The 25,528-nt window shown below is 46.3% G+C and overlaps 1 protein-coding gene across 3 annotated transcripts in view; it reads left to right on the top strand.

Moving 5' to 3' along the window:
- The window catches only part of LOC119957046 (cytochrome c oxidase assembly protein COX16 homolog, mitochondrial), a 54,336-nt gene that overhangs the window by 22,827 nt on the left and 5,981 nt on the right, over positions 1-25,528 (top strand). The window contains exon 1 of one of the 3 annotated variants that reach the window (XM_038784670.1): positions 11,737-11,862. The exons of the other annotated variants lie outside the window; for them this stretch is intronic. Within the exon in view, the coding sequence (XP_038640598.1) occupies positions 11,785-11,862 (78 nt within the window). The 5' untranslated portion in view covers positions 11,737-11,784. Of the gene's footprint in view, positions 1-11,736; positions 11,863-25,528 lie in introns of those variants that run through there. 3 annotated transcript variants of the gene reach the window in all.

The raw sequence follows: 25,528 nt of genomic DNA, 5'->3' as shown, positions 1-25,528 counted from the left end.
GCCCATGAATTGTAGAACCCCTCCATCCTTCCCCTCAGTTCAAACTTAACCTTCTCGAGAATCAAGAATTCCAACAAGTCCCCTCCACCACGCCAGGGAACAGGGTGGAGAGGTTGCTCTCCATCCCAACAGGATCTGTCTTCGGGCGATCAACGAGGCGAAGGCTACAACATCTGCCACCACACCAGTTTCCAACCCTGGCTGGTCCGACACTCCGAATATCGCCTTCCGAGGGCCCGGGTCCAGTTTCATGTGCTCCACTTTAGAGATTACTCTAAAACCCTCCTTCCAGTAATCCTCCAGCTTTGGACAGGACCAAACATATGAACATGATTAGCGGGGCCCCCCAGCCGCAATGTTCACATACATCTTCTATCATCTCAAAGAGCCGTCTCATCCTCGCCCTTGTGAGGTGTGCTCTATATACAACCTTCAGCTGTATGAGTCCCAACCTCGCGTACAAGGTGGAGGTGTCAGAACCCTCCTCCATACCCCCTCCCAACTCTTCCTCCCACTTTGCTTTATCCTTTCTAGTGGTGCCTTCTCCTCTTCCAAAATATTCCTGTAAACCGCCGATACTACCACCTTCTCCAGTCCCCCTGTCGTCAGCACCTCCCCCAGCAATGTGGAGGCCGGCTCCACTGGGAAGCTCTGTATCTCCTTCCTGGCAAAATCTTGAACCTGCATGCATCTAAATGTTCCCCCTGCTCCAGCCCATACTTCGCTCCTAGCTCCTTCAATCCTGCAAACCGTCCCCAAGAAACAAATCTTTTGGTGTCTTAATCCCCCTCTCCTCCCATTTCCGAAAATTTCCATCCCACTTCTCTGGCTCCAGTCTGTGGTTCCCCCGAATCGGCATTTCCTTTGACCCTGTCCCGGACCCGAAGTGTTGGCGAAGCTGCCTCCAAATTCTCAATGAAGCCATTATTACCAGACTCCTTGAGTATTTCCCTGGGTCTATTGGGAGTGGCGCGGTTGCTAGCGCCTTCAATCCCGACCCCCTACACAAACTCTCCTCCATTCTGACCCACTGGGAAGAGGTTGAGGGGATTTTGAAGGGGTTTTCGGATGTAATTTCCGAAATTCTGGGGGTAGGGGTGACTCCGAGTCTGAAGGTGGCAATATTCGGAGAGTCAGAAGATCCTGGAGTTCAGATGGAGGGGGGCAGGCTGATGTCTTGGCCTTTGCCTCCTTGATGGCGTGGAGATGGATTTTGTTGAGTTGGCGGGACCAGAGCCGCCTGTTCAAAGCCTGTTGCATTTCTAACTTGTCCCTGTTCGGATGAAAGGTGACCGGCCTGAAATGTTGTCTCTGTTTCTCTCCACAGATGCTGCCATAATCCACTGAGTATTTACAGCAGTTCCTGTTTTTGTTTCTTGATTTGCCCTTTTCCAGTGCTCACCCCCATACACCTCCTGGCTGGGGGTTGGTGGACAGCGATTAGGAGCGTGAGCTGTGACTTTTTTTTTAACCTGGAATGAACCTAGAATTGAGCTCAAATCTGAAAACCCACTGACCTGCAGGGGGAGGCAGTGGTGCTGTGGTATTGTCGCTGGACTAGTAATTTAGAGACCCACGCGCTGGAGAACTGGGTTCAAACCCCAGAAAGGCAGTTGGTGAAATTTGAATTCAATAAAAATCTGGAATTTAAAGTCTCAAGCTGACCATGAAACCATTGTCGATTGTCGGAAAAACCCATCTGGTTCACTAATGTCCTGTAGGAAATCTGTCGTCCTTGCCTGGTTTGGCCTACATGTGACTCCAGACCCACAGCAATGGGGTTGACTCTTCAATGCCCTCAGGGATAGGCAATAAATGCTGGCCCAGCCAGTGATGACCACATCCCATGAACGAATAAGGAAAAACAAAATCAATACTGCCACATGCAGCGATCATGAAGGGGAGTCAGCCATAAAACCAGCATCTTTTGTGTCCAGTTTACTTTGAATAACACCAATCTCTGATCAACAACACACACTCGGTGCAATAAATATAATCAGTACTACACTGCCTATCCCAGCACAATTTTTCCATGTGTCAGCGCAATCCTTTTATTCCATCTGTACATCAGCACTGCTTCTCCAGCTGTGTCTTTGTGTACCAGTTCTGCCTCTCTTACGCCAACCACATGTATCAGCGCTGCTCCCCTTCCTACCCCCTTTGCTTCAGCTGTCTCTCAGTATGTGAACGCCACGCTCCTTGCTGCAGCAGATGCAGCCCTGTAATTAATAGAGGATGCTCAGTGCTTTATATACCTATAGAGAGACAGCTGGAGCAGGAGTGGCGTTGCTGATAAGATTGCCATTGTGATTACATTGAAAACAAAATATTGAAAGGTCTGCGTAGCTGCAGCAGTGTAAATCTGCTAACTGATAGGGATGTGATGATCCCGGTCAGCTGCAATGCCGCAAAGAGTTACATTTATATAACGCTTCATGGCACCTTTCAAAATGTTTCATGATTCTCGCGTTATGAATTATTATGTGGGCAAATGCACAGCAAGATACCACAAGTTGCAATTCAGGTGAATGGCCAGTCTGTCTCTTGGGAATTGAGGGGGGAATATTGACCGACACGGGGAGTGTTCCCTGCTGTTGTTTGATTTGTCCCAGAGTTCTCCGACCACCACTTGAACGGGCAGACAGGCAGGGGTTTCTGCATTCAGAAGCTGTCTCCCCTGCCAGTGTTGTACTTCTTTTTATGCCCTGAAGTTTTAGCTTTGAGCCCATCTTGAAGTTGGGATTTAAACCCTTCCGACACGAGGGCGGGTTTTCTGCCAACCGAACCAAGTTGCCACCTGACACCCAGACGTCAACGTGTCCTTTGTTTCTTGCAATGAGAGCTAAGGTGGCAGATATGGTTTTGTTTCTTCTTGGATAAGTATGGGACAGTTGACATCCAACAGTGACTGTTCAACTATCTTGTGTGTTTAAGACTGAGATTGGTAGATTTCTACGTATTAAAATCGTCAAGGGAGACAGGGATAGTGCAGGAAAATGTTGAGGTAGAAGGTCAGACTTGGTCCCATTGAATGGCGGAGCAGGCTCGAAGGGCTGAATGGCCTACTCTTATTTCTTAAAGTTTGAGGACACTTTATTCAGAAATAGCTTCTTCCCCACTGTTATCAGACTCCTGAATGGCCCTCTTATATATTGAACTGATCTGTCTACGCATCTTCTCTACTTCCGCTGTTTCTTTATTCTCCACACTTCAAGGCAATAATGCGTTCCAGAACCTCTTAGGTGTCTATAAAACCTCCTTTCCAATGACTAATAACACTCAGTTTCATCCAGATGATAATTCAAATCAACAAACCTGTTTTGAATCTCAATTTAGAAGTTGTAGTACTATACACCATATGCTTCACCTGATGTCTATATGTCTACATTATGTATTTATCGTATGTGCTATGTTTTTCATGTATGGAACGATCTGCCTGGACTGCACGCAGAACAATACTTTTCACCTCGGTAAAAGTAACAATAATCTAAATCTAAGTCCTTATCTTCACAAGATCTCCCATTAAAATGCAGTTGCTTTCTTTCACTGCTTTGTTGAGTCTTAATCTGAACTGACACTGAGGTATGTTCGTGGAAGCTTGATTTAAAACTCACTTTTGAGGTCTCCTGCGACTATCACACCAGGAAGTGTAGATTTATGGCTGTGACATGCCTTTTGTTTTAAGTGTGCAATATTGAGACATTATTGTATACTTCTAAATTGAGATTCAAAACAGGTTTGTTGATTTGAATTATCATCTGGATGAAACTGAGTGTTATTAGTCATTGGAACGGAGGTTTTATGGACACCTATAAGACTCTGGAACGCATTATTGCCTTGAAGTGTGGAGAATAAAGCAACAGCTGAAGTGAGATGAGTAAAGTTATGCCGCGAGATTCTCCATTGGCGGAATCCTCCGCTTCGCCGGCAGCACACCCATGCCCGTGGGTTTTCCGACGGTATGGAGTGGCCACAATTGGAAACCCCATTGGCCGGCTGCAGGTGGGGGCATGCGCACCGGAAAATGGAGCTGGCGGGACGGACAGTCCTGCCCATGAAGTTTGCATATCCTTGTTTTAAATTGAGAACTGATCGAATTGAAGTGTTTGAAATGATAAAGGGGGTCTGGTTGAGTAGACCGGGAGAAGCCATTTCCCCTGCCGTGGAATCCAGAATAGGGCAGGGGTTTAAATCTTAGACAAATGAGGAGTAAAATTAGGGATCATTTTCTTCCCATGGTGCCGTAAAATTCTTGAGCCCACATTCCCACAAAAGCCAGCAGTTGTTGGGTTAATTGAAAGTTCCAATATTGAGGTTGTTTGATTTTTTTGGGGCAAAGTCAGCGAGAGATATGGAATGACAAGTGCAGCAAATGGGGTTGAGGTACAGATCAGCCATGATCTGATAAACAGCTTAACAGGCTTGAGGGCCTGAATGCCCGACTCTTGATCTTATGTTCCTAAGCTTTATTCATGAAGAGTAGCTTGTATGGCGTGTGCGTCATTAGGATATGAGGTCACTGGGACTAATTGGACTTGTATCTAAAAATACCAGACAAGCACAAGCAGTACCCGTTTAAAAAAAAAATGAGGATCCACAAAACCAGCTTCTTGAATATACAGTTTCAATTAATTCCTTTCTAAAGATAAGTAATGTTGTTCTTATGTTTGTGTGGACACTATCATAGTCATGGATTAAGATAAAAATATTGTTCATTCCAATTAGCACGTTGACCTGCATATCTTCAGTCAGGATTTCTATAAATTGTCGAGAAATCCTATCTTGGTCAGCTCAAGTGCTCATTCAATGTAGTGAAAAGATTTTAACAGATTGCATTATGTAGCAGCTTTCATATGCAGTAAAAAATTAGTGAGGAAAATTTGATGCCAAAACACATGGGGCTGGATTTTACAGAGGTCCCTACCCACACTCATCCGAGTCTAAAACATTGGCGGGGTGGGGTCCAGTCGGGGAACACTTCAGCAGTCAAGGGCATTCAGCCTCTGATCTTCGGGTAAGTGTTCTCCAAGTGTTCAGGACGTGCGACAAGGCAGAATCGCCGAGCAGAAACCTATAGCCAAGTTCCTCACACATGAGTACGGCCTCAAGCGGGACCTTGGATTCATGTCACACTACATTCACCCCCCCCCCCCCCCCCCCCACCATCTGGCCTGGGCTTGCAAAGTCCTACCAACTGTCCTGACATTAGACAATTTACACCTCTTTAACCTGTGATTATCCCTCTCTCCAGTTGCTGTGTTTGGACCTGTAAAGACTTAATTACTTGCACAGACTCGTATTCAAAGTATCGTCTTGTATCATTGACTTTGTCTATATATGTGTTTCTGGAACTCACCTCTTCATTCACCTGCGGAAAGGAGCTGTGCTCCAAAACCAATGATTCGAAACAAACCTGTTGGACTTTAACCTGGTGTTGTAAGACTTCTTACTGTGCTCACCCCAGTCCAACACCAGCATCTCCATATCATGGCTACCATTCAATGTGATCATGGCTGATCATACAAATTCAATATCCCACTCCCGCTTTCTCTCCATACCCCTTGATACCTTTAGCTGCAAGGGCCACATCCAGCTCCCTCTTGGAATATACCCAACGAGCTGGCCCAGAGATTTCTGTGGCAGAGTATTCCACGAGTTCACAATTCCCTGAGCGAAGAAGTTCTTCCTCATCTCAGTTCTGAATAGCTTACCACTTATTCTTAGGCTGTGACACTTAGTTCTGGATATCCCCAATATCGGGAACATTCTTCCCGCATCTAGCCTGCCGAGTCCCATCAGGATTTTATGTTTCTATGAGATCTCCTCTCATTCTTCTGCACTCCAGTAAATATAAGCCCAGTTGATCCAGTTTTTCTTCATACCTCAGTCTTGCCATCCTGTGAATTAGTCTGGTGAACCTTCGCTGGACACTCTCAATAGCAAGAATGTCTTCCTAAAATTAGGAGACCAAACTGCACACAATACTCAAGGTGTGGGCCCACCAAGGCTCAGTAAAACTGCAGCAAGACATAGCTACTCCTATACTCAAATCTTCTCGCTATGAAGGCCAGCATGCCATTCGCTTTCCTCACCGCCTGCTGTACCTGCATGCCAACCTTCAGCGACTGTTCCACCATGACACCGAGGCCTTGTTACACTTCCCCTTTTCCTAAACTGCCACCATTCAGATAATAATCTGCCTTCCTGTTTTTTTCACCAAAGTGGATAACCTCACATTTAGCCACATTATATTGCATTTGCCAAGTATTTTCCCACTCAGCCAACCTGCCCAAGCCACCCTGCAGCTTCTTTGCATCCTCCTCTCAGCACACACTGCCACCCAGTTTCTGAAAATTTGGAGATATTGCATGCAATTCCTTTGTCCAAATCATAATGTATATTGTGAACAGCTGTGGTCCCAGCACTGAACCCTGCGGTACCCCACTAGTCACTGCCTGCCACTCTGAAAAGGACCCGTTTATTCCCACTCTCTGCTCCTGTCTGCCAACCAGTTCTCTATCCACATCAATACACCACCCCCAATACCATGAGCTTTAATTTTGCTCACTAATCTCTTGTGTGGGACCTTATCAAAAGCCTTTTGAAAGTCCAGATACACAACATCCATTGGTTCACCCTTGTCCACTCCACTGGTCACATCCTCAAAAAATCCAGAATATTTGTCAAGCATGATTTCCCTTTAGTGAATCCATGCGGACTTTGACTTCCCATTCCCACTTTCCAAATTCTCAGTTATTTCCTCCTTAATGATTGACTCCAGCATTTTTCCCATCACTGATGTCAGGCTAACTGATCTATAGTTTCCCGTTTTCTCTCCTTTTTTGAAAAGTAGGCTTACATTATCTACCCTCCAATCCATTGGAACTCTTCCAGAGTTTATAGAATGCTGGAAAATGATCACCGACGTGTCCACTATTTCTGGGGCCTATTCCTTAAGTACTCTGGGATGCAGAGCATTGGGCCTTTTGGACTTATCGGATTTTAATCCCATCAATTGCCCTAATACAATTTCCTGACTAATCCTACAGTTCCTCCTTCATGCTAGACCCTCCGTCCTCTCGTATTTCTGGAAGGTTATTTGTGTCCTCCTTAGTGAAGACAGATCCAAAGTATTTGTTCAACTGGTCTGCCATCTCTTTGTTGCCCATTATGAATTCACCTGATTCTAACTGTAAGGCACCAACATTTGTCTTAGCCAATCTTTTTCTCTTCACCTGTCTATAGAAGTTTCGCAGTCAGTTTTTATGTTTTCTGTAAGCTTACTCTCGTATTATATTTTCCACTTCCGAATTAAACTCTTTGTCCTCCTCTGCTGAATTTAAAATTTCTCCCAGTCTTCAGGCTCGCTGCTTTTTATATGCCTCCTCGTTGGCTTTAACACTATCCCTGATTTCCCTTGATAGCCATGGTTGAGCCACCTTCCCCATCTTACTCTTGCGCCAGACAGGGATGTCCAATTGTTGAAGTTCATCCAGGCGCCTGAATGTGGCAACTTGGGGCTTTTCACAGTAACTTCATACTTGTGACAATAAAAGGTGATTATTATTATTTAAATGACTGCTATTGTTTATCTACATCCAGCATCTTAAGTATCCTTTGCCAGCTTATCTTAGCCAATGCCCATCGCATACCTTCAAAGTTAGCTTTCTTTAAGTTCCAGAGCCTAGTCTCAGACTTTTTAAAAATTAATAAAGAGTACCAAATTCATTTTTTCCAATTAAGGGGCAATTTAGCATGGCCAATCCACCTACCTTGCACATCTCTGGGCTGTGGGGGCGAAACCCATGCAAACACAGGGAGAATGTGCAAACTCCACCCAGACAGTGACCCAGAGCCGGGATCGAACCTGGGACCTCGGCGCTGCAAGGCAGCAATGCTAGCCACTGCACCATGCAGCCCCCTAGTCTCGGACTTAACTGTGTCACTCTCCACCTTAATGTAGAATTCTACCATATTATGGTTTTCACAGTGCTCAGCAAAGGTTTATACCAACAAAAAGGAAGGACGGTAGAAAGAGGGAAAATCGACCGTGGATATCTAAGGAAATAAGGGAGAGTATCAAATTGAAGGAAAAAGCATATCAAGTGGCAAAGATTGCTGGGAGATTAGAGGACTGGGAAATCTTTAGGGGGCAACAGAAAGCTACTAAAAAAGCTATAAAGAAGAGTAAGATAGAGTATGAGAGTAAACTTGCTCAGAATATAAAAACAGACAGTAAAAGTTTTTACAAATATATAAAACAAAAAAGAGTGGCTAAGGTAAATATTGGTCCTTTAGAGGATGAGAAGGGAGTTTTAATAATGGGAAATGAGGAAATGGCTGAGGAACTGAACAGGTTTTTTGGGTCGGTCTTCACAGTGGAAGACACAAATAACAGGCCAGCGACTGATAGAAATGAGGCTATGACAGGTGAGGACCTTGAGAGGATTGTTATCACTAAGGAGGTAGTGATGGGCAAGCTAATGGGGCTAAAGGTAGACAAGTCTCCTGGCCCTGATGGAATGCATCCCAGAGTGCTAAAAGAGATGGCTAGGGAAATTGCAGATGCACTAGTGATAATTTACCGAAATTCACTAGACTCTGGGGTGGTCCCGGTGGATTGGAAATTAGCAAACGTGACACCACTGTTTAAAAAAGGAGGTAGGCAGAAAGCAGGAAATTATAGGCCAGTGAGCTTAACTTCGGTAGTAGGGAAGATGCTGGAATCTATCAGCAAGGAGGAAATAGCGAGGCATCTGGATAGAAATTGTCCCATTGGGCAGACGCAGCATGGGTTCATAAAGGGCAGGTCATGCCTAACTAATTTAGTGGAATTTTTTGAGGACATTACCAGTGCAGTAGATAACGGGGAGCCGATGGATGTGGTATATCTGGATTTCCAGAAAGCCTTTGACAAGGTGCCACACAAAAGGTTGCTGCATAAGATAAAGATGCATGGCATTAAGGGTAAAGTAGTAGCATGGATAGAGGATTGGTTAATTAATAGAAAGCAAAGAGTGGGGATTAATGGGTGTTTCTCTGGTTGGAAATCAGTAGCTAGTGGTGTCCCTCAGGGATCCGTGTTGGGCCCACAATTGTTCACAATTTACATAGATGATTTGGAGTTGGGGACCAAGGGCAATGTGTCCAAGTTTGCAGATGACACTAAGATGAGTGGTAAAGCGAAAAGTGCAGAGGATACTGGAAGTCTGCAGAGGGATTTGGATAGGTCAAGTGAATGGGCTAGGCTAGGGTCTCGCAGATGGAATACAATGTTGACAAATGTGAGGTTATCCATTTTGGTAGGAATAACAGCAAACGGGATTATTATTTAAACGATAAAATATTAAAGCATGCCGCTGTGCAGAGAGACTTGGGTGTGCTAGTGCATGAGTCACAGAAGGTTGGTTTACAGGTGCAACAGGTGATTAAGAAGGCAAATGGAATTTTGTCCTCCATTGCTAGAGGGATGGAGTTTAAGACTAGGGAGGTTATGTTGCAATTGTATAAGGTGTTCGTGAGGCCACACCTGGAGTATTGTGTTCAGTTTTGGTCTCCTTACTTGAGAAAGGATGTACTGGCACTGGAGGGTGTGCAGAGGAGATTCACTAGGTTAATCCCAGAGCTGAAGGGGTTGGATTATGAGGAGAGGTTGAGTAGACTGGGACTGTACTCGTTGGAATTTAGAAGGATGAGGGGGGATCTTATAGAAACATTTAAAATTATGAATGGAATAGATAGGATAGATGCGAGCAGGTTGTTTCCACTGGCGGGTGAAAGCAGAACTAGGGGACATAGTCTCAAAATAAGAGGAAGTAGATTTAGGACTGAGTTTAGGAGGAACTTCTTCACCCAAAGGGTTGGGAATCTATGGAATTCCTTGCCCAGTGGAGCAGTTGAGGCTCCTTCATTACATGTTTTTAAGGTAAAGATAGATAGTTTTTTGAAGAATAAAGGGATTAAGAGTTATGGTGTTCGGGCCGGAAAGTGGAGCTGAGTACACAAAAGATCAGCCATGATCTCATTGAATGGCGGAGCAGGCGCAAGGGGCCAGATGGCCTACTCCTGCTCCTAGTTCTTATGTTCTTCCCTAAAGGATCTCTCACCACAATGTTCCGAATTAATCCTCTCTCATTGCACAATACCCAGTCTAAATGGCCTGCTCTCTAGTTGGTTCCTCGACATATTGGTCGAGAAAACCATCCCTTATACATTCTCGGAAATCCTCCTCAATTGCATTACTACCAGTTTGATTAGCCCAATCAATATGCAGATTGAAGTCCCCCATAATAACTCCTGTACCCTTACTGCACGCATCTCTTAATTTCCTGTTTGGTGATCTGTACACAACTCCCACTAACGTTTTTTGCCCTTTGTGTTCCGCAGCTCCACCCATACAGATTCCACATAATCCAGGTTAATATCCTTCCTTACTATTGCGTTAATCTCCTCTTTTGCCAGCAATGCTACCCACCTCCCTTTCCTTATCTTCTATCTTTCCTCAATATTGAATACCCCTGGATGTTGAGTCCCATCCTTGGTCACCCTGGAGCCAGGTCTCTGTGATCCCAATTACATCATATCCGTTAATAATTGTCAGCACAGTTAATTCATCAACCTTATTGCAAATGCTCCTCTCATTGAGTCTCAGAGCCTCCAGGCTTGTTTATTGACATTAATTGCCCTTTTAGAATTATGATGTAATTTGGCCCTTTTTGATTTTTCTCTTTCCTTTCTCTGCCTTCCACGTTTCTCTTTACTGCATTTTTCTTCTGTTCCTACCTTGCTTCCCTCCGATTTCCTGCATTGGTTCCCACCCCCCTGCCATATTAATTTAAACCCTCCCCAACAGCACTAGCAAACACTACCCCTAGGACAATGGTTCCGGTCCTGCCCAGGTGCAGACTATCCGGTTTGTACTGGTCCCACCTCCCCCAGAACCGGTTCCAATGACCCAGGAATTTGAAACCCTCCCTCTTGCACCATCCCTCAAGCCACGTATTCACCTTAGCTATCCTGCCATTCCTACTCTGACTAGCACGTGGCACTGGTAGCAATCCTGAGATTACTGGCTTTGAGATCCTGCTTTTTAGTTTAATTCCAATTCCCTAAATTCAGCTTGTAGGACCTCATCCCGTTTTTTACCTATGTTGTTGGTGCCTCTCTGCACCGCGATAGCTGGCTGTTCACACTTCCCCTCCGGAATGCCCTGCAGCAGCTCTGAGCCATCCTTGACTCTTGCACCAGGGAGGCAACACACCGTCTTGGAGGCTTGTTTGCGGCCACAGAAAGGCCTATCTATTCCACTTAAAGTTCAATCGCCTATCACTCAAGCTCTGCCATTCTTTTTCCTGCCCGCCTGTGCAGCAGAGCCAACCACGGTGCCACAAACCTGGTTGCTGCCCCCTTCCCCTGGTGAGCCAGTATCCAAAACGGTATATCTGTTTTGGAGGGAGATGAACCTAGGGGACTCCTGCACTGTCTTCCTACTTTTCCTCTATCTGGTGGTCACCCATTCCCTGTCTTCCTCAGTAGAAGTCAGAATTGGAGGAAAGCAGTGATTTTGGAAGATTGTAGGACTGGAAGCGGTTACAAAGATAAGTAAGGGTGCAGCCATGGAGATGGTTTGCAAATAAAAACCTAATGGGTGCTCTGAAAGTAAAGGAAATAAATTTGAAGATCACAGTGCTGTGATATAAAACAAACATTTATGGAGCACCATCCCTTCCTGCAGACAGATACATTTGGATTGCTGTGTGAGCTCTTGGAGACTATGTGGATGCTATGTGGAATCTGAGTCTTGGAAAATCTGTCAATGGGAAGTTTTGCCTCCTCCAGTTGCTGGATGCTTTCCACGGGGAGGTAATAAAACCAGTTTTCCTTCGCAAATTTGGGAGCAGTAACTTGTTTTACACAGTGGCTCACCTAGAACCCTGTTGCATAGCAGTTCAGTATTGTAATGACCTTTATAGTTTTCGAAGAGCCATCTCAATTATGCCTTTTACAGTAACATGGTATAATAGAGCTCATTGAGGATGTTCAGCCCATCGCCCCTGTGCTAACTGCTTGGTGGAGCTATCCAGCTAGCTTCATTCCCCCACTCTTCTCCACAGCCTGTATTATTTTTCTCTTCAAGTATTTATTTTAAATTTACGATTACATTTTCTTTCACACCTCCATAATTCCAGATCATTTGTTGTGTTCACAAAAAATGCATGCCTCCTGTGGTTCCTTACCTCACGACTTTAAATCTGTGTTCTTAGATCACTGGTCATTCTGTCACTGGAAATTGATTTTCGTTATTTACTCCATCAGATCTCCTTTGTGATTTTGGACCTTTCTGCTGAATCTCCCCTTAACCTACTTTATTCTGAACAGAACAGCTCCCCTTTCTCCAGTCTCTCCACATAACTGAAGTCCCTCACATCTGGTACTACTCTCTCTTGCACACTTTCTAAAGCTTTGGCATCCTTTCTAAAGCGTGTAGAGCAAAGCTGAATGCACACTCTGGACTGAATGCAGACTGAGGAGTCTGCCCACTGTTTTATAAAGGCTTTCCCATAACCTCTGTGCTGCTGTACATGTTGCCGCTATTCATAAATCCAGGGATTCCATGGGCTTTTTAAGCAGCCTCTTCGACTTCTCCTGCCATCTTCACAGATTTGCATTCGCACACTCCCAGCTAGGTGTCTCCATAAAACCAAGTTTCTCAGAAAGACTTTGTTTATTGCCTGAAACTTGGCACTGGGTCAACTCTCGGCAGCTATGTAGTGCATTCAAGTCGGAGCATTAGGGAATACATTGGAGAGCTCTCTGTGTTAGGAATTGCTTTAATTCTTAGCAATCCCGTCCTTGGAGCTGTGATCTTTAAATTTCCACATTCAGTGCTATGTATAATAGATGCATTTTGCTAATAATACCAGCAGTTTATGAACCCAAGCTCCTCACTAATAGGGTTTTGTTTATGTCTCATTTAGTAAAGTACTACATAATGGTCCTGTCATAAATCCATAGAGTTGCAATCTTGTACGATAATCATGTAGAAACCTGGTAATGATGTGTTTATAGGTCAAATTTTAGACTTACTTTAGCAAATGTGTTACAATAATGCACATATGGGTGGTTAGTGTATTAAGCAGAGTTTTGACACCACAAGGACACAATGACCCATATTTTTCTGGTAAATTAACAGTGAGACTAACTGTATATTTATGTGCAGCTTGTACAGCAAGGCGATGGGTAAGCCGTTAAACCCAGATACCCTAAAGTGCTCTCCTAATTGCACTGATCCACTATTAGCTTCACAAAACTGTCGACCTCAATATTGCATTGGTGTGAAGTTGCTGTTTTTGTGCAGTAGATCCCATAGAATTACATGGAATGCACAAGCCAGAAATATGGCCCAACTAACCTGTGCTGGTTCAATAAGCAAAATGCTGCAGGTGCTGGAATCTGAAAGAAGAACAGAGGATGCTGGGGGGCAAATGCAGCAGGCCTGCCAGCAGCTGTAGGGAGAGAAAGCAGAGTTAACATTTGGAGTCCGTTCTGGCAGAGAGACACACAAACAGGAACACTGTCAAGACCTTGAGGAGGGTGCAGAGAAGGTACACTGGGACGGTAGTGGGGATCTGGGACTCCATTCACGTGGTAACATGGGTGAAGCTGGGCTTCCTCTTAGAGCAGAGAAGGTGAAGACCAGAAGACATAGGAGCAGAATTAGGCTTCTCCGCCCATCAAGTCCGCTCTGCGATTCAATCATGGCTGATATTTTTCTCATCCCCATTCTCCTCCCTTCTCCCCATAACCCTTGATTCCCTTATTAATCAAGAACCTACCTATCTCTGTCTTAAAGATACTCAGTGAGTTGGCCTCCAGGACAGTGGCTTGAGACAATTCACACGTCTTTAACCTGCGATTGTCCCTCTCTCTAGTCGCTCCATCTGGATCTGTGAAGACTTAATTACCTGCAAAGACTCGTATTCAAAGTATCGTCTTGCATCATTGACTTTGTCTATATATGTGTTTCTAGAACCCACCTCTTCATTCACCTGAGGAAGGAGCCATGCTCCGAAAGCTAATGATTCGAAACAAACTTGTTGGCCTTTAACTTGGTGTTGTAAGACATCTTACTGCGCCCACCCCAGTCCAATGCCAGCATCTCCACATCACATATTGTGAAAAGTCGAGTCTAGATGTTAAAAAGCTTTGAAGAATTTTATTCTGAGTTAATAGGAAGATGGTCAATAACCAGAGGACACAAGCTTTAGATAAGTGAATAAAAAACGGCGGAGATGAGAATGTTTTATTTGCAGTCAGTTATGAGGTGGAATGCACTGCCGAAAGGTTTCATGGACTGATCGGCCTTCTTCTGTGCTGTGTGACTATGATTTGATTTAGATGTTGGCAATAGTGTACTATAAAACTGAGTTGAGATTACCCAAGGTTTAACAGCCACATTGTAGCAACAATGGACATTTGACGGTAAATTAAAACATTTTCTATCAATTCTGGATGTCCCTTCATTTGAATGATTCTACAGTCACTGGAAACACTTCCCAGAAGGAAGAAACAGCTGGGGCCAGTATTCATATTTCCCCATTTTACTGTTCTTTCCTTCTGGTTTGGTTTCTCTTTCGTTATTATTTGATGAAAAGATTAATTTATAAATTTAGTACTTTTTATTACCCAGGGTCACCAAGCATTTGAAAAGATATACTTGCTTTGAAATAACGTCTTTTTGTTATACTCCAGAGTCTCGTGTAGAATTAATCACTTTGCTAAATAGGTGAACGAGGCAGCCTCTCAGTGAGCTAAGTGATCAGTTAATCTGATTTTGGTGGTGCTAATTGAAGAATGAGATTTTTGCCGACATACTGGCAGAACTTCCTGTTCTTTGTACAGTGCAGTGGGATCAGGAACATCACTGCCATGGGCATGATGCAAAATACTGCCAATGCTAGTGAAACAATAAGTGCTGGAAAAGCTCCACCCGTCTAGCAGCATCTGTAGAGAGAGAAACAGAGTTAGCCTTTTGCTTCCAATCTGTCTCTTCAGAACAAGTTCTAAGTGACACCGTTTTAAATGAAATGCCTATTTCCTATTGTTGCTCGTCACCCCAGATGTAATTGAGTAAGCTTAGCCCTTGGTTTATTTAGCTTTACATCACAAAATGCCATAGACCTCGGCAGGACCAGAAGATCCTGCCGGAAACCAATGGCAGGCCACCTCCACCGCCGGAAATCCTGTCGCAGGTGGGGGGGGGGGGGGGGGGGGGGGGGGGGGGGGGGGGGGGGTTGGGTGGGAAATCTCGGCCTTGATCTCTGACCCTTCACTGGGTGCCACGTATGTCATGGCACTGCCAGTAGAAATTGCCTCAGATCATACCTGTTCCTTTGGCACAGCAGCCATGGCAACATATTTGCCAGCTAGGACTTCTTCTGTGCGCAATAAATGTAAGTCAATCAAGCGTTGAATCAAATTCTCTCTGGGTTCTGCTACCAAGCATATTGGCTCAAACTGATCAGCTCAACAGTTTTTAAAGCCGAACCCTTTGGGCAAGTTCATCAGAATTCTTGGCCTGCCTTTGCTTTAGCTGCTTGCAAGATATTTTTTTTTTTATTGCTCTCAGATCAGAAGGTTTGCTGAACCTTCTGAGAATTCATCATTATAGTCTTGAACCTGACCTTATATCAGAGACATTTTAAGTTGAATCAAAAAATATTTTCCAGACCAACTGGGGGGAAAAAACAAGTTGAAACATGACAGACATCCTCTGCAGCACCACATTGAAATATCAATCTAGCTTATTTTGCTCAAGCCTCCTAACCTTTGCCAAGATTATTTTGACTCTCATGTCTTATCCCACTCTAATGGATGAGCCTTGGCTCTCCATACTTTAATGTCTATCCTTGCCAGAAGATATAGGTAAACTTTCAGTGATGTGTCTAGGAAACCACGCCCACATGTTCTGGTCTTGCCCCAGACTTGTGGAGTACTGGACAGCCTTCTTCGAGGCTATATCCAAAGTGGTGGGGGTGAGGGTGGAGCCATGCCCGATAGTGGCGGTCTTCGGGGTTTCAGACCAGCCAGATCTATTCCTGGGGAGGAGGGCGGACGCCCTTGCCTTTGCCTCCCTGATCGCCCACCGTAGAATCCTGTTTGGCTGGCGGTCAGCAGCACCGCCCAGAGCTGCAGACTGGCTGTCCGACCTCTCGGAATCTCTCCAAATGGAGAAAATCAAATTCGCCATCCGAGTGTCGGACGATGGCTTCCACAGAACGTGGGAGCCATTCATGCAACTGTTCCGGGACCTGTTTGTGGCCAACGAATAAGAGGAAGAATAGCCGGGTGGCCAAGAATCAGGGGAAAATATACGGGAATCGGGGGAAGGTAGCCGGGGGGGGGGGGGGGGGGGGGGGGGGGGGGGGGGGTGCTACGGGTTCTTTACGGGGGTTTGATGGCTAGCTGAGGCCCAAAACCAAACTGTAAATAAATGCCAATAAACATGTGCCTCGGCCATATTGGGGAATGTAAAATATGTAGTATGCCGGCTAAAGGGGGGAGGCCACAGTTATCATTACGAAGATGCTTACCTGTAAATATATATGTTAATTTTTGCGTGTTCTTTTTTTTTCCTCCCTCTCTAACAAGTTGTAATTTGTTCAATATAAAACATGAAAACTGAATAAAAAACATTTATAAAAAAAAAGTGATGTGTCCAGGAGAATAAATGGGCAAACCCTGTCTGATCATTACCTTGAGGTACTGGACGCAACTAGTATTTCAATGAGCTTCTTCCTTGTAAGACGTAGGAGCAGCAATCAGCCATTCGGCCCCTCAAATCTGCTGTGCCATTCAATAAAATCATATCTGATATGATAATCCTCAACTCCATTCTCCCGCTTTATCCCCATAACCTTTGATTCCCTGACTGATTAAATATCTGTATATCTCAGCCTTGGACATACTTATGACCCAGCCTCTACAGCTCTCTGCGCTAAAGAATTCCACAGATTCACCACCCTCTGAAAGAAGAAATGACTCCTCATCTCAGTCTTGAATGGGCGACCCCTTAATCTAAGATTGTGCCCTTGCACCTAGATTCTCCCACAAGGGCTAACAACCTCTCAGCATCTACCCTGTCAAGCCCCCTGAGAATCCTATCTGTCTCATCTAAACTCCAAAGAAAATAAGCCCAACCTACTCATCCCTCCTCACAAGAAAATCCCTCCATACCCAGGAACGTAGTGAACCGTATAATCTTCATCATGGTGGACCTTATTTTAAGTTTGAAATATCAACTTATTTCCCAAAAGATGAACCAGCTAAATACGTTAGGAATTTATAACTGAAAAGGCTATCTACACATTAAAAATTAAATCTGTGTCCATGGCCCTGGACGCGGAAAGGTATTTGACCGGGTAGAGTGGAGGTATTTTCGAGATTTAGGGTAGATTTATCTTCGGAACAAGGTTTGTGACGTGGGTCCAATTGCTGTATGCATCCCCCATGGCACAAGTTTAAAGAAATGAGACGAGCTCAGGGTATTTCAGGTTGGATAGGGGGACGAGGCAGGGGTGCCCACTGGTGACATTATTCATTGGCAATAGAGCCCGTCGCGATGACCCTCTGGGCCTTAGCTAAGTGGCAGGGGCTTGTAAGGGGGGGAAGAGGAAACACCGGGTATCGCTGTACGCGGACGACCTGCTACTATTTGTGTCGGAGCTGCTGGAAAGTATGGGTAGAATCATGGGTTTGTTGGAGAGTTTGGGGGCTTTTTCAGGCTACAAATTAAGTTTGGGGAAAAGCAAGGTGTTTTGGGTGAATGCTGCGGGGCAAGAGGAGAACCTGGGGGCTCTGCCATTTGAGGTGGCAAGCATGCGGTTTCTGTATCTGGGGATCCAGGTAACGCATGAGTGGGCAACAATGCATAGATGGAACCTGATAGAGGGGGTCAAGGGGGATCTTAAGAGGTGGGATACGCTACACTTGACATTGGTAGGGAGGGTGCAGGTGGTGAAGATGAATGTGCTGCCAAGCTTTCTGTCTGTGTCCTTCCCGATTTTTCTCCCCAATGCACTTAATTCCTAATTGAACCAGATTCTTTTTCCAGAAGGTGGATGGGCTCATCTCGGAATTTGTGTGGGTGTGGAAGGTGCCGAGGGTGAAGAGGGCTCTGTTGCAGAGGCAGGGAGGGGGGTTAGCGGTCCAATGGTGATGCATTGCTACTGGGCAGCGACAAGGATGTATGTTGGGAGTCCGGTGATATCAAGATCTGGAATCAATTGAGGAGGCACTTTAAATTGGGCCGCATGTCGGTGCTGACGCCACTGTGAGGACATCATATGTTTAAGCCGGGGGTGATGGATGGGATATTTCGGCGGTGGAGGGAGGAAGGGTTGGTGCGGGTCAGGGATATGTTCTCGGTGGGGAAGTTTGCAGGGCTGGAGGAACTGCGGGAGAGGTTTGAGGTACCAAGGGGGAGTGAGTTCAAGTAGTGGAAGGTACAACCTTTGTTCCCCCAATTACTGGAATATACTTTCTTTTGATTGGATGTAGAATTGATGTTATTGATTGTGTTTGTGGTAAAGTATATTTTTTTTAAAAGAAAATGAAATCTGTAAACATGTTGCAACAAAGAACATTACAGCACAGGAACAGGCTCTTCAGCCCAACAAGTCTGTGCTCATCCAGATTCCTTATTTAGACCTACTACTTATTACCCAAACGATCTGCATCCCTCTGTTCCCTGCCCGTTCATTTGTCTCTCGAGGTACATCTTAAACGTTGCTATCGTGCCTGCCTCCAACACCTCCACTGGCAACGCGTTCCAGGCACCCACCACTCTGTGTGAAAAACTTTCCCCGCACGCTTCCACTAAACCCCCCCCCCCCCGAACCTGTGCCCCCTTGTAATTGAGTCTTCCACCCTGGGAAAATGCTTCTGACTATTCCCCTGGTCTATACCTATCGTAATTTTGTAGATCTCAAACAGGTCTCCCCTCAGCCTCCATCTTTCAAATTAAAACAATCCGGGTTTATTCAACCTCTCCTCATAGCTAACACCCTCCAGACCAGGCAACATCCTGGTGAACCTTCTTTGCACTCTCTCCAAAGCATCCATGTCCTTCTGGTAGTTTGGAGACCAGAACTGCACGCAATATTCCAAATGTGGCCCAACTGAAGTTTTATACAACTGCACTATAATAGATGGCGCTGGTCGGAAGTCATATGGTAATCTCAGATTTTTACATCTCGTAGCTCAGCTGATACTGCAAAGCAACTCCATGTTCCAAACAACAACACTCACGATTTCACTTCCTATTGATATGTATAAAAATGACTGTGCAACTGTGACTCAATTGCACTGACACATCCTGGTCCCATTAGCCCTTGCCATTCGACTCTGCTTCATCAAAATACCTAATTTAGTCTCGATATCCTGTGCACAATGCTATCAGAAGTTGATTAGTAGTTTTATAGTGACAAGAAGCAACCTTCCATCTAACCTAGCACTGCTGCCTCACAGCACCAGGGACCCTGGTTCGATTCCGACCTTGGGTGACTGCGGAATCTGCACCTTCTCCCTGTGTCTGTGTGGATTTCCTCCGGATGCTCCGGTTTCCTCCCACAGTCCAAAGATGTGCAAGTTAGGTGGATTGGCCATGATAAATTGCCCTTTTGTGTTCAAAGATGTGCAGATTAAGTTACAGAGCTGCAGGGATGGGAAGGGGAAGTGGGCCAAGGTGTTGCACTCTTTTGGAGAGCCGGTGCAAACCTGATTGTCTGAATGGCCTCTTCTGCACTGTTGGGATTCTATGATTCTAACTTGTCAAATAAACAAAATATTAAAGAAGAATCACAATTCGAAGAACAAAGCTAAACCTTTTGGCGGAAATCTTTCAGTGATGTTTTTCCTTTGAGGAGTGCCAAATTTAGTTGATTGCTGACTTCTTTTATGAATCTTCAAATTACTTCTTGTGCAATTTTTTTGGACGTCCCTTGATTTAAGGAAAATAGCTTATATAAAAGCAGTCAGCAATTACCGAACTTTGATATTGTTTAAACAGGAATTGGCATTTAAATACAAGTTAAAGCAATCACATGGCACTTATTTAAATTTGAATAGCTTCCCTCTGAAACCTTCAACATTGTACCAAACTATGCTTTGTAATGCATTTTTTTAACTGCTATGTACACCGACTAGGTCAACTGCTAACCACAAGGGTATTTGATTCTTGTCACATGTCTCAACATTCTGGCTCAGGGTGAGAGAGCTTCCCCACTTGGTCAAACTGAAAATGTGATCATTCTCAGTGCCTCCCCCTGAGGTGGGGGCAAAGATTGGGAACTTGCTATAGAAGGGGATGACTTTTCCGATCTAACGCTGATAGAAAAGGGTCTCCAGTGAGACCAGACCAACAAGATTCCCAAATCATCATTCCGTTCGAGTACTTTTAAAAAAACATGTCACGAAAATTGCTTCAGACTTCCGTGACGGCCATAGTGAGTGGTCGCACATTTGGCAGCTCCCGCTCGAGGCTGTTTTTACGGACCTTTACCCGTTTGTAGGGTGGATGTTTTGTGGAAAAAAGGTACAGGGGTGACTGGAGAAAAGTTTATCTCCACTGGTGGGGCTGGATCGAAGGACCAGAAGTGGGTCGAGAAGAAGGGAGCAGTTGGAGCAAGAGAATCTTCATGTGCTCTAGGTGAAGATGGCGGAGGGTAAAGGGTCGGCCTTTTGTGCCCAGTAGTCGACGGAGCAACTGGTGGAGGAGGGAGGCCGAAGAGGGCCAAGCCAAGGAGGTGAAACCGTTAAAAGCGGGAATTGACCGTGTGCAGCAGAGGCTGGAGCCCAGGGCCAGACTATTCGGAAAGTGAAGGAGCCGATGGGGAAGCATGAGCAGCAGCTCAGCTGAAGAGGGTCTGATGCGAGAGACCCAGTAGCGATTAAAGGAGAAGCTGGAGGACTTGGAGAATTGCTCCCGGAGACAGAATCTAAGAACCGTGGGGATGCCTGAAGGCATCGAGGGAGCGGGAGAAGGCACGCATGTAGCCAAGATGCTGGAGAAGTTGATGGGAGACGGGCCTTTGACCGACCCCTGGAGATTGACCGAGCGCACAGCGTGCTGATGAGGAAGCCGCTGACGAATGAGCCGCCGAGGGCGATGGCGGTAGGTCTTCACCGGTTCCTGGACAAGGAGAAGATATTGAAATGGGCGAGACAGGCGAGGAGATGCACCAGGGAGAGGAGCGAGCTTCGGATGTACCAGGACCTGGGCGCGGACCTGACGAAGAGGAGAGCTTGGTTTAATCGGGAGAAGGCTGCGCTCTTTAAAAAGGGGATGAAGTTTATGATGTTGTACTGAGCCCACCTCTGGGTGACTTTTAAGAGCCAAGAACATTATTTTGGAACACCAGAGGAGGCAATGGAGTTTTTTTTAGAAAATATTTTATTGAGGCAATTATAATTTTAACAATTTTAAACATCAGGTTTCAACAAGTAAAGAGCAATATAACCAACCCCCCCCCCCCCCCCCCCCCCCAATCAGTGACAAACCCCAGCACAATATGGCTTACACAAACAGTACCACCTTCCCCAGCCCCCCTTCCATTGGTTCTCCTGCCCTTACTCGCCCCACCCATGCCTCCCTTTCTCTCTCTTCCCCTCTCCCAGCTGTCAGCCTAATTTTTCTCGAACAAGTCGATGAACGGCTGCCACCTCCAGGCAAACACTGCAGCAATCCCCTTATGCCGAATTTAATTTTCTCAAGTTTGAGAAACCCCGCCATGTCACTAATCCATACCCCGACTTCAGGGGTTCCGAGTCCCTCCGTCCTAGTAAGATCCATCTCCGAACCACCAGGGAGGCATTGGCCTCTCTCACGCCCTGGGCACCCGGATCGTCCGATACACCAAAGATCACCACCTTTGGACTCGGCACCACCCTCAGCTTTAATACTTCTGACATGACGCCAGCAAATCCCTGCCAGAAACCCCTCGGCCTCGGATTGCCCAAAACATATGGACATGGTATGCAGGACCGCACCCCCTCCCCCCGCACAGCGCCCACACTGATTCTCCATCCCCTCAAAGAACCTACTCATCAGAGCCACCTTCATGTGTGCCCTGTGGACTACCTTAAATTGTATCAAGCTGAGCCTGGCACATGACGAGGATGCATTGACTCGCCTCTGGGTCTCCATCCATAATCTAGCCTCCAACTCCCCACCCAGCTCTTCCCACTTTCTCTTCACCTCCCTCATTGGGGCTCCCTCCCACTCCATCAGCTCCTTATAGATCTCTGAAACCTTTCCCTCTCCTACTCCTGTTCTCGGCACCACCTTATCCTGCGGCCCCTGGTGCAGCAGGTGTGGGAAGGTTGAAACCTGCCTACGCAAAAAAATCCTCACTTGCAGCTACCAGAGCCCATTCCCACCTGGCAACTCAAAACTTCTCCAGCTCCTCTTAAATTCAGGACTCCCTTGTCAATAAAAAGATCTCCAAATCTCTCAATCCCAGCCCGCTACCACCGCCGGAACCCCCCATCCAGAACCCCCCCCCCTTCATCCCACACCCCCCACACCCGGAACGAACGTCTGGTGGTTACCACATATCGGTGTCCACACCTACTCCGTCTTCTAACCCCGTATACTGCCTCCACTATCCCCACACCCTCAGGGCTGCCACTACTACTGGGCTTGTGGAGTACCTGGCTGGCAAGAACGGCAGAGGTGCCCAATAATAATTCATAAAAATTTGGATGAGCCAGCCCCATGCCCTGCTCCAGCAGCACCATCTTCACCCGCGGGGTTTTACCAATCCAAATAAATCACGAGGTCACTGCGTTTAGTTTTTTAAAGAACGCTGTGAGGATAAAGATTGGAAGGCTCAGGAAGACAAACAAAAACCATGGGAGGACCGTCATTTTCACTGTCTATACCCGCCTCGCCAGTGACAACGGGAGCACATCAAACCTCCGAACGTCCCCCCATATCTGTTCTACCCACCGACCCAGATTCAGTTAATGCAGCTGCTCCCACTCCCGTGCCGCCCAGATATACAAATATCAAAAGCTCCCTCCCACCACCTTGAACGGCACCTCACCCAAACTCTTCTCCTGTCCCCTCGCCTGAATCGCAAAGACTTCACTCTTACCCATATTCAGTTTACAGCCCGTAAACCGAATTACTCTAATATTCCCATAATCCCTCCAATCCTCCCCCAGCGGGTCTGAAATATAAAGAAGTAAAACATCTGTGTAAAGCGAGACGCAATTCTCCCCCTCTACCAACTCCTCATCCACCTTCGGGAACTCCAACCTTTCCAGAAACTGCCTCATCCCCTCCTCCCCGGCTGGGGGATCCGACTCGTATAACTTACTGCAGAAGTCCCTAAACACCCGTTCACCCCTGCCAGAACGAAGACTGTATTCCTACCTGTGTCGTTCACTTTCCCAATCTCCCACACCGCCGCCAGCTTCCTCAACTAGCGTGCTCGCACCCTGCTCGCCTTCTCCCCATACTCATATACTGCCCCTCTTGCCCTTCTCAGCTGCCCCACTGCCTTACCCGTAGATAATAGTCCAAACTCCATCTGCAGCCTCTGCTGTTCGTTTAGCAGCTCTGGGGCTTCTGCATATCTCCTGTCCGCCTGCAGGATTTCCTCCACTAGCCTTTCTTTCTCCACCGGCTCCACTTGTGCCCGAATTAATATAAACTCCCCCTGTCCGTGAACGTCCTCCCAGCTAGTCTGGCAGCCCCCGCCCCTGGCGCTCAGCATCCTAGCCCCCACTGATTCCCCTCACCCCCCCTCCCTCCCGCTAATCATCCTTCTGGTGCAAACAAACAAAAACAACCTCTCCCCAGTCCAATCGAAGAGATCAATCTCCTATCTTCCAACAAAGAACAAAAACAAACCAGAAGCTGACCAATGGCCCCAAACACAAGTAAAACACAGCGCCAAAGCACCTCCACCAAAGTTCAAAGTCCACTTTCTCCTGTCAGTCTATTGTCCCTGATAACTTCTATCGCCTCCTCCGGCATCCCAAAGTACCGCTCCCGGCCTTCGTAAGACACCCACAGACACAACCAGGTACAACATCCCAAAATTCACTCTCTTCTTGCAGAAGGCTGCATTGGACTTATTGAAGCTCGCTCGCCCCTTAGCCAGCTCTACTCCCAGGTCCCGATATATTCGAGGTTCACTGCCCTCCCAGGTGCAGCGCCTAGTTTGCCTGGCCCACCTCATGATCCACTCCTTGTCCAGGAAACGGTGCAATCGCACCACCATAACCCCCTGTGCTCGTTCCCTTGGGGTTTCCTCATTAGCGCCCTATACTTTGATCCACCTCCAGAGGCTGTGCGAATGCTCCCTGTCCCAGCAGCTTCTCCAGCATCAACCCCACGTGTGTCAGCGTCAGCTCCTTCACTCCCCTCTGGCAGGCCCACAATCCTAATATTCTGCCTGCGTGACCGGCTCTCCAGGTCTTCCTCTGCTGATCCCGAATGGAGGGACTCGGGGCAGCCGAAACTGGAGGTGTGGTTGAGTGGCCTCGCGGAATTCCTTCAAGGACAGTTAAGTCAGCAGGAGTAGAGAGGAGGGCGGGGAGGGGGGGGGGGGGGGGGGGGGGGAGAGAGACTTTGCGGTTAAAAAAGGAGGCAGAGTGGGTGGAGGGTATCGGCAGGTAAGGTAAGGCCCAGGGGTTTGGTTATTTATTTGTTATGTGATTTCCTGTTGGTTCTCTTTTTGATTTCTGGTGTGTGATGTATATGTGTCTTAATAGAAACATTTATTAATAAACAGAAAATTGGCTCAATCTGTTTTGTTGCATATCTTTCAAAAACCATATAATCAGCAATTGCAAGGAGTTTTTTTTTCATACATTCAGTGTCCCAATTCATTTTTCCAATTAAGGGGAAATTTAGTGAAAATGAAATGAAATGAAAATCACTTATTGTCACGAGTAGGCTTCAAATGAAGTTAATGTGAAAAGCCCCTAGTCGCCACATTCCGGCGCCTGTTCGGGGAGGCTGTTACGGGAATCGAACTGTGCTGCTGGCTTGCCTTGGTCTGCTTTCAAAGCCAGCGATTTAGCCCTGTGAGCTAAACAGCCCCTAGTGTGGCCAATCCACCTACCCTGCACATCTTTGGCTTGTGGGGGCAAAACCCACGCAAACACTGGGAGAATGTGCATACTCCACACGAACCTGGAACCTCGGCGTCGTGAGGCAGCAATGCGTCACCGTGTTGCCCTGAATTGCAAGGAGCTTTGCACTCAGATCTAAAGTCAAATGTAAAGAAGCTGCCCAAATTTGCTGTCCTAACCAGTGCCCTTGTAGACATAGCGAGTTGGCCCCTCCAGTCCCCTGGCTGGACAAGGTAATTATTGGTGTCATGCTAGAATGGATTATCCCAGCCCACTGCTAATTAATCCCAAGGACAGTTTTGCGATAGTACGAATCCCTGCACATTCTTACATTAAGGAAAAATCAAAGCTCGTGAATTCCTGCTCCCTGTTGCTATCCATT

The sequence above is a fragment of the Scyliorhinus canicula genome, chromosome 2, assembly GCF_902713615.1.
Source record: "Scyliorhinus canicula chromosome 2, sScyCan1.1, whole genome shotgun sequence".
NCBI classification, from domain to species: domain Eukaryota; kingdom Metazoa; phylum Chordata; class Chondrichthyes; order Carcharhiniformes; family Scyliorhinidae; genus Scyliorhinus; species Scyliorhinus canicula.
This window is presented reverse-complemented; position numbering and strand designations above follow the sequence as displayed.